The following is a 14,564-nucleotide window of genomic DNA, read 5'->3' as shown; positions in this document are numbered from 1 at the left end:
TTTCAACATCTAAGGAGCACACATGGCATCATATACTAGTTTTATCTTGCTTTTCATGGCACAGTGAAATCTGGATTTCCTGCTGAATTACATAGATTATGTGTTTATCCACTATGTCTACAACCTTTGTGGTATATTTTACATTGAACATACAGTATATAACCACATTATCTGAAATAAATGTGTTGTCATAATAGATGTGTTGGAAATCTTGTGGCCATTCATTCTGGTCTAGTTGAAACCATGTGTCCTTTTACTCTCCAGAATACGTGGCGTTGTACACTTATGAGTCTCCAGAGCCTGGTGATCTGACGTTTAGAGAGGGAGATGTGATCTTGGTGAGCAAGAGAGAGGGAGAGTGGTGGCACGGCTCTATAGGTGATCGCACAGGCCTCTTCCCCAGCAACTACATCACGCCCAAAGAGACAGATGTAAGAACTCTTTACACAAACTGTATATAGGATAAACTAGCGTATCATAAAACTGGGTGATAATGGATGATGTATTATATTGCAATATGTTCATGTTATGTTTTTTCACTCCCTGTATTTTTGTGTAGTGCTCTTAAAGATTTTAACTGATGATATATTAGACAGATTCTAACAGATTTATAATTTGTTTTATTTTAGACATCAAGCATATCTGGAAAGAAGAAGCCAGGTAAGCTCATCGTCTTTTTAAAAAAAAAAAAAATAATAATAATTCTGTCTCTGGCTCACTTATAAGAACACAAATCCTGCTTTTGCATTTTGCTGCAATTTCAATTTAGGTTTGTGTTTTGTGTGCACAGAGATTGGCCAGGTGATCAGGGCCCACTCCTCTAGCAGCCCTGAGCAGCTAAACCTGGAAAATGGCCAGCTCGTCCTCATCCTCGGCAAGAACGCCTCTGGCTGGTGGCTTGGAGAACTGCAGGTCAGTGTTCGACTGCTGTTCAGACCTGTTTGAGGTGGTCTATCGTACTGTACAGGAGGTAACCGCAGAGGGTCTGTGATTCAGTTTATCTATGCTAAACTGAACTCTGTTGCCCTTTAGCAGCTGTGGCCCCAAATTAGCGTAGCAGCCAGAAGTCTCAGCACTTCTTAACAACGTTCATTAGAACAGTGGTTCCCAACCCTTTGGCTTGTGACCTTGGCCGACATCTCCGCTTTCTGGTTAAAACCTCAATATCCACATTTGTTTATGTTTTCTGATTCTAGGCCCGTGGTAAAAAGCGACAGAAGGGCTGGTTCCCTGCTTCTCATGTCAAAATATTAGGATCCAACAGCGGCAAGTCCACACCAGCACCCCAGCCAGGTAACACACACACACACACACACACACACACACACACACACACACACACACACACACACACACACACACACACACACACACACACACACACCTTTCTGCAAGTCAGTTGAAAGCCAGACGTGGAGAGAAACAGTCCGCTACATTTTCTACAGTTGTGATGTGATTAAATAGTTGGCTGAGAACATTCTGTCCTATTCTCTCTCAGTCTGTCAGGTGATCGCCATATACGACTACACCGCCTCCAATGAGGATGAGATGAGCTTCTCCAAAGGTCAGCTGATCAACGTTCTAGACAAGAACAACCCTGATTGGTGGAGAGGAGAGATCAATGGCGTCACTGGCCTGTTCCCAACCAATTACGTTAAGATGACCACAGCAGAGTGCGACCCCAGCCAGCAGTGTAAGTAAATCTCTTAAACATCATATCATGATTGTAAATGAAGATGCTCTGCTCCCATGTTGCTTCAAACCTCTGTGACTAACTGATCCTTATCCTGATGTTCTTCATCTGTGCAACTGCCTTCTGCCATCACGTGTATTCTTTCATCCACCCACCTCTTCATCTGTTTATCCCTTCTTCTCACTGACTATTTCACTTTTTCCCTGTTTGTCTCACTTCCTCCCTCCCTTCCCAATCTGTATTTCTTCTTTCCTCTCTGTCTCTCCATTCCCCGGCCTCTGTCTCTTTCTCCTTCTAGGGCGGTAGAAAGTCCTCTTCCTCCTCCACCTCCTCTTCCTCTCCTCCTGACTTCAGAGAGACCCACTATTGCACTCTTCTCTGAAGAGACGGAGGGTCTGGACTCCCTATCCACTAACTTCTCCCACTGAGTTAATGCTACCGTGTGTGTGTGTGTGTGTGTGTGTGTGTGTGTGTGTGTGTGTGTGTGTGTGTGTGTGTGTGAGAGAGCGACAGAGAGAGAGTGTACTGTGTGAGTACGTGTTTTTGAGAAAAAATGAAAACGGGTCCTGTGTTACCTTTGAATGAAGCAGGACCTGAAACAACTTTCCTACTACTCAGTGCTGTATCTATCAATTGTTAAAGCCTTGGTGCCTTTGGTGACTGTGAACTGATGCTGAAGCACAGAAAAAGTGTCTGAAGCAGAGAGATAGTGGGTCTCTCTGTGGCTTCTCCCTCTCCTTTCCTTTCATTTCCCCTCATAAGACACTTATTTTCCTCTCTCCTTCCTTCCACATGTCACCCTTTTTTTTCTCTCTCTCTCTCACTTAATTTCCTTTTCTTATTCATTATTTCTATTCTTTGTTTAAAGCCTTATTTCCATTCTAACTCCCTCTGTCTTGGGAGTTCAGCTCACATAGAGCCCACTATTTATCTCAGAGATGTTCAGACATGTCACACAAGCTTTACTGTCACTTTCTAAGCCTTGTTCTCAAGTAATGAGCAACATTGTACTAACCCTCAAGCCTGTGGGTAATTTGAGAAAGAGTGGACAGTCCAAATTCCAAGCCGTGTTCATGTGCAACCGTCCTGTACTTGTCTTTAAAAATGCTTGAAACAAGCCCTGAAGTTTGACCCTCTATATTCATAAAAGAAATATTTTGAAAAAAAGGAATAAGACAGGACACAATCAACAGTAATTTTGCTCAGGATTGAGTTGGAAACTTGAGAGGAGAGCCTGCTAAAAATAAAAATTCTTACCCTTTGCTTTCACCTTATGTAAACCCTGTTACCGTTAACCGTTTTGCAGTGGGCTTTTGATTTCATGCCTTTGAACACCTTTAGTTTCACTTCATTTGGACACAAAATGGTACAAGCAAAAGTGTACATCTCTATATGTGAAAGCCATAACTAGGTCAGCTGTTAACACCAACAGAAGGAAAAGAAGTAGTTTTGAAGTGAGATGAAGCGACTCTTCACCATATGGCAAACTGTTTCAAAGCCATCGACAGACATAAGCTTTGCCTCATGGGGTGACATTACAAACTGCTTCTCCTCATATTAACTGAATGCTGTTTTGCTGCTGCTCTGATGGTTTTTGTTTGTGCATAAAGTGAATGCACGTTACACGGTGAGAAAAACAACTGTAATCATTACTGTCAGGATTGTGGATACATTTTCCTCAGGCCAACAAGTGAAAAACTAATCTATGCAAGCTTCACATGAGGAACTGACTCCTGAGTCCAGTCTAATGAATACTGAGGTACATCGACATCAAGGAAGCAAATGAAAAATGATAGTTTGAGGAACCCTAATGCAAGAAAAAGGAAATTGCTGCAAATGCGCTTGTCCCTGTCTTCTGTTATTTTAATTCAGAAGTTGCATCAGTCAATTTATCACAAACCTGACATACATTTCAAGTGAATAGCTGCAAGAAAATTGTGTAAACCACACTATCAGCAACAAGATTTCATAGCAACAAGGGCTTGACGATATAAACAGTGGGGTCCAAAAGTCTGAGACCACTTGAATGAGAAAGTGGTCTCAGACTTTTGCCAGCACTGTAGACAGAACATTTGTGTTACAAGATAGTGGAACTATTTTTGAAGATGTGCTTAATATATTTTCTGATTCTGAAATAAAACAAAAAATAAAGATTGGTTTGGGATCACACAAGTGTTTTATTATGAAATACTCAGTGAAATGTGTGTGTGTGTGTGTGTGTGTGTGTGTGTGTGTGTGTGTGTGTGTGTGTGTGTGTGTGTGTGTGTGTGTGTGTGTGTGTGTGTGTGTGTGTGTGTTAGTTATATTCAGTGTTTATATTGTCAACATAATAAAGGCGATTAAGATGAACAGATATGTGAGCAACCGTTTCTCAGCTGGATGCAGAGTTACATCTGTTGGTCTTCATCAAAATTAGACTTTCTTCTAGCAGCCATAGCCCTTCTGTGCAACGTAGTCCCTAAGGTTTGCTTCTCAGACAATTTTGATTTGTTTTTCTCCATCTTTTGTTTGTTTTTACAAATTTTTTCTATCTCTGTAATATTGGCTACATTGCTGCCATCACTGTGTTAATATTAGGTATCTAACCCGGACACAATTTTTTTGGTTTATTTTGTAGCAGAAATCATGGAAAATTGGAAAAAAAGAGTAAGCTTTATCCACTCTGAACATGCGCCAAATAGGTGAGCGAGAAAGAAAGAATCCCCCTTCCTGTTTTGGTACAAACAGATTTGATCTAGGAGAAGTTTTAGTCTGATACCAGCAATGAGAAGATAACGGCACCGAAGGAGAAAGAGACAAACAAGACAGGAGAGACGGAGTACTATCAGACTTTGTGACAGAAGACAGATGGACAACTTGAATACTCAGAGAGACAGAATTGGTGTCATAGCGATGACTTTACAGTGCAGATTTCACTTTTTAAACCTTTGGGATGAGAGAGACGATGAGGGGGAAGGAAGAGAGCGAGGGGAAAGGGAAGGGTCAGTGAAGGAGAACCAGTCCATTTGTATGGGACCCTCACAATGGGCTAATGGGCACCATGTATCAGGTAAGTAATTGTGTGCATGTGTGTGTGTGCGTGTGCTGAAATAGTGTTTCGTGTTCCCCTTTCCAACCCACCTCTTCTTCTTCTTCTTCCCCTTTGTGGTCTTCCTCCTCCTTTGTGAAACCTTCATTAATGTGCACTTAAACACAAGACAGTGCAGTAAGAAAAGAGAAAAGCAGCTTGTTTTTTTGTTGTTGTTTTACTCGTGTCAGAACCTCCAGCAGGAGGCAGTAAATGCAGCGCTGAAGTGATGCTGTGGTATAAGCAGTGTTGTTTTGTTGAAGTCTTTTTTTCTTTTTCTTTTTTTTGTACAAAATAATATGAACCGCCCCTCTTGTGTGTGCTCTTCCTCTCCTGCAGGGTGTGCAGACCTGAACAGCCTGGACACACTGAGCCCCCAGGAGAAGAAGAGACAGGGTTACATCCATGAGCTGATACAGACTGAGGAGAGATACATGGATGACTTGAACATAGTGCTGGAGGTAATGCACACACATCCTGCTGAAAAACTCATGTCATGACCCAATACAGTTAGACACTGTGGAGAAGCAGTTATTATTTTAGGAGAATGAGATGTGTCCCTCCTGATCACATACCTGACAGTGTGAAAATTCATCATTTTCTTTTATTTATTTTATGTGTGTGTGTGTGTGTGTGTGTGTGTGTGTGGGTGTGTGTGTGTGTGTGGGTGTGTGTGTGTGTGTGGGTGTGTGTGTGTGTGTGGGTGTGTGTGTGTGTGTGGGTGTGTGTGTGTGTGTGGGTGTGTGTGTGTGTGTGGGTGTGTGTGTGTGTGTGGGTGTGTGTGTGTGTGTGGGTGTGTGTGTGTGTGTGGGTGTGTGTGTGTGTGTGGGTGTGTGTGTGTGTGTGGGTGTGTGTGTGTGTGTGGGTGTGTGTGTGTGTGTGGGTGTGTGTGTGTGTGTGGGTGTGTGTGTGTGTGTGGGTGTGTGTGTGTGTGTGGGTGTGTGTGTGTGTGTGGGTGTGTGTGTGTGTGTGGGTGTGTGTGTGTGTGTGGGTGTGTGTGTGTGTGTGGGTGTGTGTGTGTGTGTGGGTGTGTGTGTGTGTGTGGGTGTGTGTGTGTGTGTGGGTGTGTGTGTGTGTGTGGGTGTGTGTGTGTGTGTGGGTGTGTGTGTGTGTGTGGGTGTGTGTGTGTGTGTGGGTGTGTGTGTGTGTGTGGGTGTGTGTGTGTGTGTGTGTGTGTGTGTGTGTAGGTTTTCCAAAGGCCTATGTCAGAGTCGGGCCGTCTGAATGATGCAGAGATGGCCATGATCTTTGTCAACTGGAAGGAACTGCTGGCCTGCAATACTAAACTTCTCAAGTAAATATCACATGGACATTGAGTCTGATGGAGTGATTATGCAGCAGTTTTATTGTTGTGTGCATGAGGATTCTGGCTGTACAGAGACACAGAGCTGTTTGTGCTTATATATGTACATTCATGTGTATTTGCAGGGCACTACGTGTTCGTAAGAAGACGGGCGGGGAGAACATGCCGGTGCAGATGATTGGAGATATCCTGGCAGCGGAGCTGTCCCACATGCAGCCTTACATTCGCTTCTGCTCCTGCCAGATCAACGGGGCCACACTGCTCCAGACTCGCACTGACAACGAGCCAGACTTCAAGAATTTCCTCAAGGTAGGAGGGTGAGGGGCGTGAAAAAAAAAAAGTCTGCGATGAGGCAGAAGAAACATGGAGTCGTTATCACAAAGATAGAGAAAACTGAGTTTATCATATATTAAGGCCTTTGTGATTCAAATTTTTTAATGCATCAAATTTCATGCCACGTATTTATGTATGTAAACTAGATTGATAGATAGATAGTTTTTAAATTTGTCCTAAATTCAGTTGCATGTAGTGTTTTAGAAGTGTAACATTTGGTTTTCTGAAACCTGCAAATTCTCTGCAATTATAAACATGAAAGTGGAAACAAGATTCCTAATCTGTTTGTTAATGTTGTCATTTATTCCCATCAGAAAATTGCCACAGACTACAGGTGTAAGGGCATGCCGCTGTCCAGCTTCTTGCTGAAACCCATGCAGAGGATCACACGCTACCCACTGCACATCAAAAACGTAGGCCATGGTGTTCATGAGCGTGTCTGTGTTTGAACTCCTCATTAAATGGTTCAAATACGGACCTTCCTGTGTGCAATGAGGAAAAAAGAATGTTTTGCCCTTTTGTCTTTTGTTTGTGGGTGTAATTAATTTGTCTTTGTGTGTGTGTGTGTGTGTGTGTGTGTGTGTGTGTGTGTGTGTGTGTGTGTGTGTGTGTGTGTGTGTGTGTGTGTGTGTGTGCGCTTTAGATTCTGGAGTGCACTGCAGAGGGCCATGCTGACCGAGGACCTTTGAAAGAGGCTCTGGAGAGGGCGGAGGAACTCTGTCAACAGGTTCATTTCTTCACTGAATCATTTACTCGTTACTTTAATTTAATTTGAAGGTGTTTTTTCTGTATTCTGGGTGAAAAGAATCATTTCTTTTTAGTTAAATGATGTTTCTGTGCTGAACATTTAACTTAACCAGGTTAACGAGGGTGTGAGAGAGAAGGAGAACTCTGACAGACTGGAATGGATTCAGAATCACGTACAGTGTGATGGTGCTGCAGAGGTATTAAGCTTAATTAACTATTCAATATCAACAATTCACTATGAATCAAGTTATTTATATACAAGTTCTATAAATTCAGTTAGTACTAGCTTGATTATCTTATTATAAGTTGGAATAGAGAGAGTCTATATTGTTCACACAAACAACCATTTCCTTAACACTCAAATCTAAAGAACATATGAAAATCCTTATAACATTTACTTTTTTCCACAGTACTTGGTCTTTAACTCTCTTACCAACTGTTTAGGCCCCAGGAAATTGCTCCACAGCGGGAAGGTGAGTAACACTGCAATGTTTCTGAAACTGTGGAAACACAGTCAGTGAACAACTCTGAGGGTTTTCCTAATTAGCATTAGGAAATTAGCATTTTTCAATGCACTGAATAACCTTTTAAAATCTAAAAATGCAAAAGTCTGGAGGGTACAGGTAGATGAGATGTGAAACACCACTGGGTCAGATCCCGGGTTGTCGTGGTTACATGTTACAAGCCTCAGATGACTGAGACACTAGGAAGACCAGTGAAGAGATTGTCACAGAAGAGATGAGTGGCCCAGTTCATCTGAGCAGAAACCCAAACAGAAGGATTTCAGTCAGTTGTGACCATTAAAATATTGTCATAGAAATGTTGACATTTACCATCTGGCTTGAGAATAAATGTCTTTTGCTGAACAGTTAGCAATAATACAACCATCATGACTAAGCAGTTAAAAAAAAGGGAGCGTAGTGCATTTATAAATGTATGTTACTGTATCATTAATATTAATATTGTACATATTGAGGATGAAATCTGAAATGTGTCTCTGTGATGTATTTCACTTGTTTCTTTCTAGATGTACAAGGCAAAGAGCAACAAGGAACTGTGGGCTTTCCTCTTTAATGACTTCCTGCTTCTGACTCATGCATCTAAACAGTTCACCTCTTCTGGGCCCGATAAACTGTTCAGCAACAAGAACAATGTTCAGCTCAAGATGTACAAACCAGTAAGAGAGAGACACACACACGCACACTATGAGGATATGTCTTCCTTTGAGGCAACACGAGTCGTCATATTTTCCCTATACTTTTTTTTTTTCCATGTAATTTGTCAATTTTACTGCTGTGTATTTTGATGCATGACAGTGTGTCGTCTTGTTTTCTGCAGCCCGTGCTGTTAAATGAAGTTCTGGTGAAGCTGCCGGATCCCTCCAGTGATGAGCCCATTTTCCACATCTCACACATTGACAGAGTCTACGTACTCAGGACCGACAACATCAATGAACGGTGGCAGCACACACATGTTTACACATACATGCACCCAGACAGATTTTGGTTTGTTTGGCGGCCTGTGTAATTACTCCGTGTTTGTGTTTTTCAGGACGGCGTGGGTTCAGAAGATAAAGGCTGCGTCTGAAGAATTTATTGAGAAAGAAAAGAAAAAAAGGGAAAAGGCCTATCAAGGTTTGTCGTGACACTCACACAGCCGTGCTGATGCCAACACGTGATGATATCTCGGATTAATCTGTGTGTGTGTGTGTGTGTGCGTGTGTGTGCGTGTGTGTGCGTGTGTGTGTGTGCGTTTTCAGCTCGATCTGTGAAGGCTACTGGAATCGGCAGACTCCTTGTCACCATCTTAGAAGCCACTGAGCTCAAGGCGGGAAAACCCAATGGTGAGCTTGAATACACATGTTACAGGATGTCCTTACAGTTCAGTGGACTTAAAAACACGTCATAAATTTGAACAGCTGTGTCCAGCTTTTAATTCCTGCTGCATGAACAAAAAGCCACATTTAATTGTGCTGTTGTGTCATCCCTTTTTCCCTCAGTTCCCTTTTAGTCAGAGACTTTTCTGTGTCCTTTAAGCTGCTCCTTTCATTATTATCTAGTGTTTGGTTTCATTTTAAGCTGTCTAACACTTCATTTCTTTTTTCTGCTTTTTATATTTCCTCCCCTTTCTCGACTCCCCTTACTCTGCTTTACTGTTGCTCCTCTCTCATCTTTCTTTTGTTTCCACTCTTCCTCTTTTCCATTTACCAAATCCCTTCCTGGCTCTACCTGCCGTTACCATCCTTCTCCCTCTCCCCTTCACCTGTCTCCCTGCTCACCTGTCTTCCTTCCCTCCTCCAGGTAAAAGTAACCCTTACTGTGAAGTGACCATGGGAGCTCAGATCTTCACGTCAAGAACGCTGAATGACACTCTGAATCCCAAGTGGAACTTCAACTGTCAGTTTCACATCAAAGACCTCTACCAGGACGTCCTCTGCATCGCCATCTTTGAAAGAGACCAGTTTTCACCTGATGGTCAGTTACCTGCCAATTTCCTTCTCTCACTCTCTCTGCTCATACTCCCCCAATAACTCCCACTGATTCCTCTGTAAATCTGCATAGTTAGACAAGCAAAATCTAACTGCCAAATGAACTAATTGAACTACTCACCTTTCTAAATTGTAGAAAAAATTTTTTTTGCCCAGTCCTTGTTCATTTTTCATACAGTTCCTCCAAACACATGTTCCCCTGTTTATTTATTTTCTTATATCAGACTTCCTGGGTCGGACGGAGGTTCCCGTAGCAACCATAAAGAAAGAGTTGGAGAACAAGGGACCAGTGACACGACGTCTTCTGCTGCATGAGGTTCCTACAGGGGAAGTGTGGGTCCGCCTCGACCTGCAGCTCTTTGGTGGCAAATAGACATGTAGGATGAACTGAAATAAGAAACCGCATCTTCTACCGAGACATCCAAATAAGGATAACTAACCAAATAAGCTGCTTTTTGTCACATAAACAAACTCGGATGGTTCCAACCACATTCCTAAAATAGACTCCAAGAAGATTCCTATATCAAATGAAATACCCCTTCACACATCAGGCCTTAATATTTAATATTAACCAGCACTAATAATACCTCTTCTTATGTCCTCTGAATCCTCCAGTAGGGATCAGACCTGTTTTTTTCTCCCCTCATGATGACATCAGAGGGAAAGGGAAGCTTGGTCAGTGCAGGAGTTTGCACCCGCACCATATTTACACTGTGAGGGAATAAAAAGAAGAACTGCAGCGCGGCTTTTTAAGCAGTGGAGACACAGTCTGTCATGAAGCTTGATCTGGGTCCTTGGCTGTAATAATTTATAACCTTCAGAAGGAAGTTAGAGCTGTTAATAAAGCAATAAAACTACAAATATAAAGGTTCTCTGCCCTCGTCTAGACTCTCACAGCTCTGTATCTCAGTCGGTTTTTAAGTATTCAGTCACTGACACACAATCTGCCAAGTCTGGTCAACTAAGGCCATTTAGTTAAAGATAAGATAACGAGTGTTAACTTTCAATATATATATATGTTGATGAGGAGGTTGTGACTGATGACTGTTGACCTGCTTTATCATCACTCATCATAAGCTGTCTGGTCTCAGTGACATTTAGGGCATCGTAAACAGGAGATGGCAGATGACGGACAGCGACATGAAATGCATTGAACAACCTGGAAGAGAAGTTTTTGTGAGTAGCTCTGGTCAGGAGTCAGTTCACTGGAAGATCTCAGGATACGTTGTTCTGGGTTGAGTCACTATAACAATACTGAACGCTTATTTTGTTTATCTGGTGTGTGTGTGTGTGTGTATGTTTTTGGAAGTGTAGAGATGCTCTTGAGATGCTGCAACTTTGGGAGTTAACTTTTAACTTCTGGCCTTAATGCAACTCATCTTTTAACTCTCGTAAAATCTGTTCCTAAAATCATTCGGTTTCCCTGGGATGATGATGTTCTTTGGGTAGATGTCTTTTTCTTTGCTTTTTCCTCAGCCAAGGCCAAGTAATATCTCCAAGTGGGTGTGTAAAATAATCTAGGTGAAAAAATGACAGAGGTGTAAAAAGCTATATTGAATTAAGTTTCCTTCTACACCTTGCACTCCTCCTCCAGCTGAGTCTGCTCTTCCTGTCTTATTTTTCGATGAAGAGGATTTTGAGGATGTCAGGATTTTGAGGCGACACAGATCGGCAGTTTGTCAGCAACAATAAACAGTATTTGCATCTTGTATGTTACATGTTACATTTTTACCTTGCAATATTTTTAGTGTCATTCTCCAGTCGCCGCCTCATTTATAACAATACTGTTGCCTCAAAAAGCTGCCCTTTATAAACATCTGCTATTAAAACCTTACAAGGATATAGTGTGTAAAAGCTGTATGTTTATGTTGTAGGTTGACTTTTTGGTGTCTTCTGCCTTGTTTTTACTCTTTTGTCCTTTGCGTCCAGTTTCCTTTCTAACTCTGAGCACCTGCTGGTGCTCTGAATATTAACGAAAATGTGTCGTATTTATTTCTTAATTTATGCGTGTGTGACTATCCAAAGGTTAGGAGCAGCTTTGCTTTGCTGTGTCATCTTGGATAATCAGTTGGTATCCACTGGGCTTGTTTTGAACGTGTGACGGCAAATGCTAGAAATGTGTTCATCGGACACATGTTGATACTGTTTTGAAAAGCAATATAATCTCTTAGATGACCCTTCTGCGATTGAGTTTTACTGCAAGTAGACTAGGTCTCTAGTAATTTTGTTGGGCCTGTTGATTTGTGCTCTTCTATTAATTAGTCTTATTCAATCAACAAGTCTGTTTTTTTTTGTTTTTTTTAGTCTTTGAAGTTTTATTTTGATTGTGGAAAATGTGCAAAGAGACTGGACTACCTTCCTTGTCTGTGTAGGGGTGTTAAAGTTTGTCTTTTGCTTAACTTTTTATTTTCTGCAGCCCTCTGCATTGACTGCTGCTGTGCTAAATGAATATATGGCCTCTCTAACTCAGACTGCCTGTTCACAGCTCTGGAGTCTGTAACCTGCTGTTTGTACTCACTTTGGCCTCTACGTGGCACTCTGTGATTCAGGGTTTCTTAAGTCAAATTAAATACATTAAAAGTGAACAAACTGTCAAATTATTGACTGTCTTCAGAAAAGTGACATTTAACACTGTAAACGTTGAGTGCTCACCCTCCTACTACAATACGTAAGAGGTGAATGGACGATGAACTTTTAGATTTAAACTTAATCTGGAAAGCAACTTCATGTCATCTCTTTCAAAAACATTTATCTGCTCGACTGTTTAAGCCGTTGTACATAAACAACACCATCATCCCACCACCAGAGAACAGACCTTTGCTTTTATTCTTAAGTATGATATTTGCTTGGAGTGAATACATGATAATCATGATGCATTTATTCTTAAAAATAATTTTTCCCCTACAATTAGGAGAAATTACATGTTTGACACGTAAATGTTTTTGTTGTCCAGTGCATTACAAACTTGACAATATTGTAGTTACAGTAAACCAGAAAAATTCAGGCAAATTAAATCCAGAAATAAGTCTTAATTTTTGTGATTTTTATTTACTTTCTCTCTGGTTTGTGTCAGTGTCCAGCCACAGAGGCAGTGGAGTTCAGTGTGGAGTTGTCAGTGCGCACCAATAGACCTCATTAAGTCCTTCTTCACCCTCCACTGACTCTGGGTCTACAGGAGCAACAGTCATTATGTAACCACACTGAGTGGCTGTGCGAGGGGCTGACAGCAACACACACAGCTGCGTAACTGAGTCGACAAAGTCAGCTGAACTCAACCTTGTGTGGCAGAGTGCCACAGTGGTAGTAATGGACTCAGTGCAGTGGGGACGTGGTGATATAAATGATGATAACTGATGGTAACTAATTCTTTTGCATTTGATTAAAAAATGCATCACAGACTTAGTTGAACCACTATGGGCTTACTCTTGATCATGGTGGCAAAATGACTTCATGTTGTGATTTTACATGAATTTAAATTATAGTTGTGAATGATAATCTTCAATGATGCTGTGCTAATCACAGTCAGTACGGACGTATAACTTTCTTTCAGTTTTAGATTGAACAAATTAAAAAATAAAAAGGAAAAAGACAAATAAGTTGTTGGTTGTAAAAGCCCCCCCCCCCCCATTAATTTTGAGAGAGGAACAGCCAATGAGGAAACTCCAACTCAGTCACATGACATTCAGCTGACCAATGGTGGAACTATGATCAGTCAGTCAGTCAGTTAATTGTGGGGCTGGCCCTGCTGTTGCGGTCCAGCCAAAAACCTCTCATCTAATCAACCCACTGTACACTACCTGTGTAAGAATTCAGCAGCAAAAGACCAATATATTTCCTTCAGGAGTTGGTGTAGACCAAAAACAGAGTGAACATTGGAGTTTCACTCATTAGGTGGACACAAACATGAATGTAAAGTTGCTCCAGAACTGCAGGTGTGTAAATAAGCAACTGTTTGCTACAAGTTCTCCATATCAACTTAAAATGTGGTGTTAATATTGTGTTGACAACTTGTGTTCTCTGCCCCCATGTAGCCATTATTATTATTATAATAACTATTGCAGCCCAATGTCATCTCCTAAGATAAAGCGTCATGAGACTGTATGTTTTCTCTTTGAGATCATTGGCTGGTTGATGTTGATAAAAAAAAATTCTAGTATCATGGGAGAAATGTGGCGTTGTTACAGCTTCCAGCTAAAACGTTTTTTTTCTCGCTGTACAGTTTGTGTTTCCCTTCTAATATTTTATTGATGTATTATTTATAGTGTTCATGTAAAAATAAATTATACATCATCGTCCTATAGAATTTTTGCCAGATAAATAAACATAGACTAAGTGTATAGGTAGAAGACAGGAATACAGAAAGATGAGGCAAAGGGAGAGAGAGAAACAGGTTGAGAGAGCAAGTGAGTGAGATAAAGAAACATGCAGTAAAACAGGAGAAGAGAGTACTTTAGAGGTAGAAGGAGAAAAAACAGAGAGAGAGAGAGAGTGATATGTGTGTGGAGGATGAGTCGGAGAGGCCCTCAGTTACACTTGACTCAGTCATGGAAATGATTTGATTATCACCACATGAACAGCTGTCTTATGTAACACACACACACACCCACACACACACAAAACACACACAAAGAAATAACTCAAAAATAATGAGGGGTCTGTGCTCTGGCCGAAAACCTACTCTGATTAAAGGTGGCCTGTAGCAACAGAGAGACAACAGAGTAAAAGCTACATCAGAGAAAACCTACAGACGAGGTCAGCCCAGGCTCCTTCTCTATAACGTGAACAAAGCAAATTAAAATGTAAATCTTCATTTATTCTTCATTTCTTTCTTCATTTAGCAGTTGGCAGTGTTACTATTCAGGATATAAAAATAAAACACTTCTTATTGGCAAAACTTGAATTATAATTTGTTCAATGGTGAAAGGTATTCAGG

At 41.2% G+C, this 14,564-nt stretch overlaps 1 protein-coding gene across 3 annotated transcripts in view; it reads left to right on the top strand.

Moving 5' to 3' along the window:
* LOC111217580 (intersectin-2-like) overlaps window positions 1-13,364 on the top strand; it is a 32,806-nt gene extending 19,442 nt beyond the window's left edge. For all 3 annotated transcript variants that reach the window (XM_022739536.1, XM_022739526.1, XM_022739518.1), the window contains exons 23-40: window positions 265-431; window positions 630-660; window positions 791-912; window positions 1,197-1,293; window positions 1,499-1,693; window positions 5,100-5,221; window positions 5,948-6,054; window positions 6,189-6,372; window positions 6,711-6,809; window positions 7,040-7,123; window positions 7,257-7,340; window positions 7,554-7,616; window positions 8,171-8,320; window positions 8,482-8,600; window positions 8,695-8,777; window positions 8,903-8,986; window positions 9,444-9,617; window positions 9,856-13,364. In XM_022739536.1, coding sequence (XP_022595257.1) covers window positions 265-431; window positions 630-660; window positions 791-912; window positions 1,197-1,293; window positions 1,499-1,693; window positions 5,100-5,221; window positions 5,948-6,054; window positions 6,189-6,372; window positions 6,711-6,809; window positions 7,040-7,123; window positions 7,257-7,340; window positions 7,554-7,616; window positions 8,171-8,320; window positions 8,482-8,600; window positions 8,695-8,777; window positions 8,903-8,986; window positions 9,444-9,617; window positions 9,856-10,004 — 2,114 coding nt within the window. In that variant the 3' untranslated portion in view covers window positions 10,005-13,364. The remainder of the gene's footprint in view (window positions 1-264; window positions 432-629; window positions 661-790; window positions 913-1,196; window positions 1,294-1,498; window positions 1,694-5,099; window positions 5,222-5,947; window positions 6,055-6,188; window positions 6,373-6,710; window positions 6,810-7,039; window positions 7,124-7,256; window positions 7,341-7,553; window positions 7,617-8,170; window positions 8,321-8,481; window positions 8,601-8,694; window positions 8,778-8,902; window positions 8,987-9,443; window positions 9,618-9,855) is intronic.
* The last annotated feature ends 1,200 nt before the right edge of the window (window positions 13,365-14,564 follow it).

This window comes from Seriola dumerili, unplaced genomic scaffold (genome assembly GCF_002260705.1).
Source record: "Seriola dumerili isolate Sdu_G_001 unplaced genomic scaffold, Sdu_1.0 BDQW01000003.1, whole genome shotgun sequence".
NCBI classification, from domain to species: Eukaryota; Metazoa; Chordata; class Actinopteri; order Carangiformes; family Carangidae; genus Seriola; species Seriola dumerili.
Note: the sequence above shows the minus strand (reverse complement) of the source record. Positions and strands in the feature narration are given on the sequence as shown.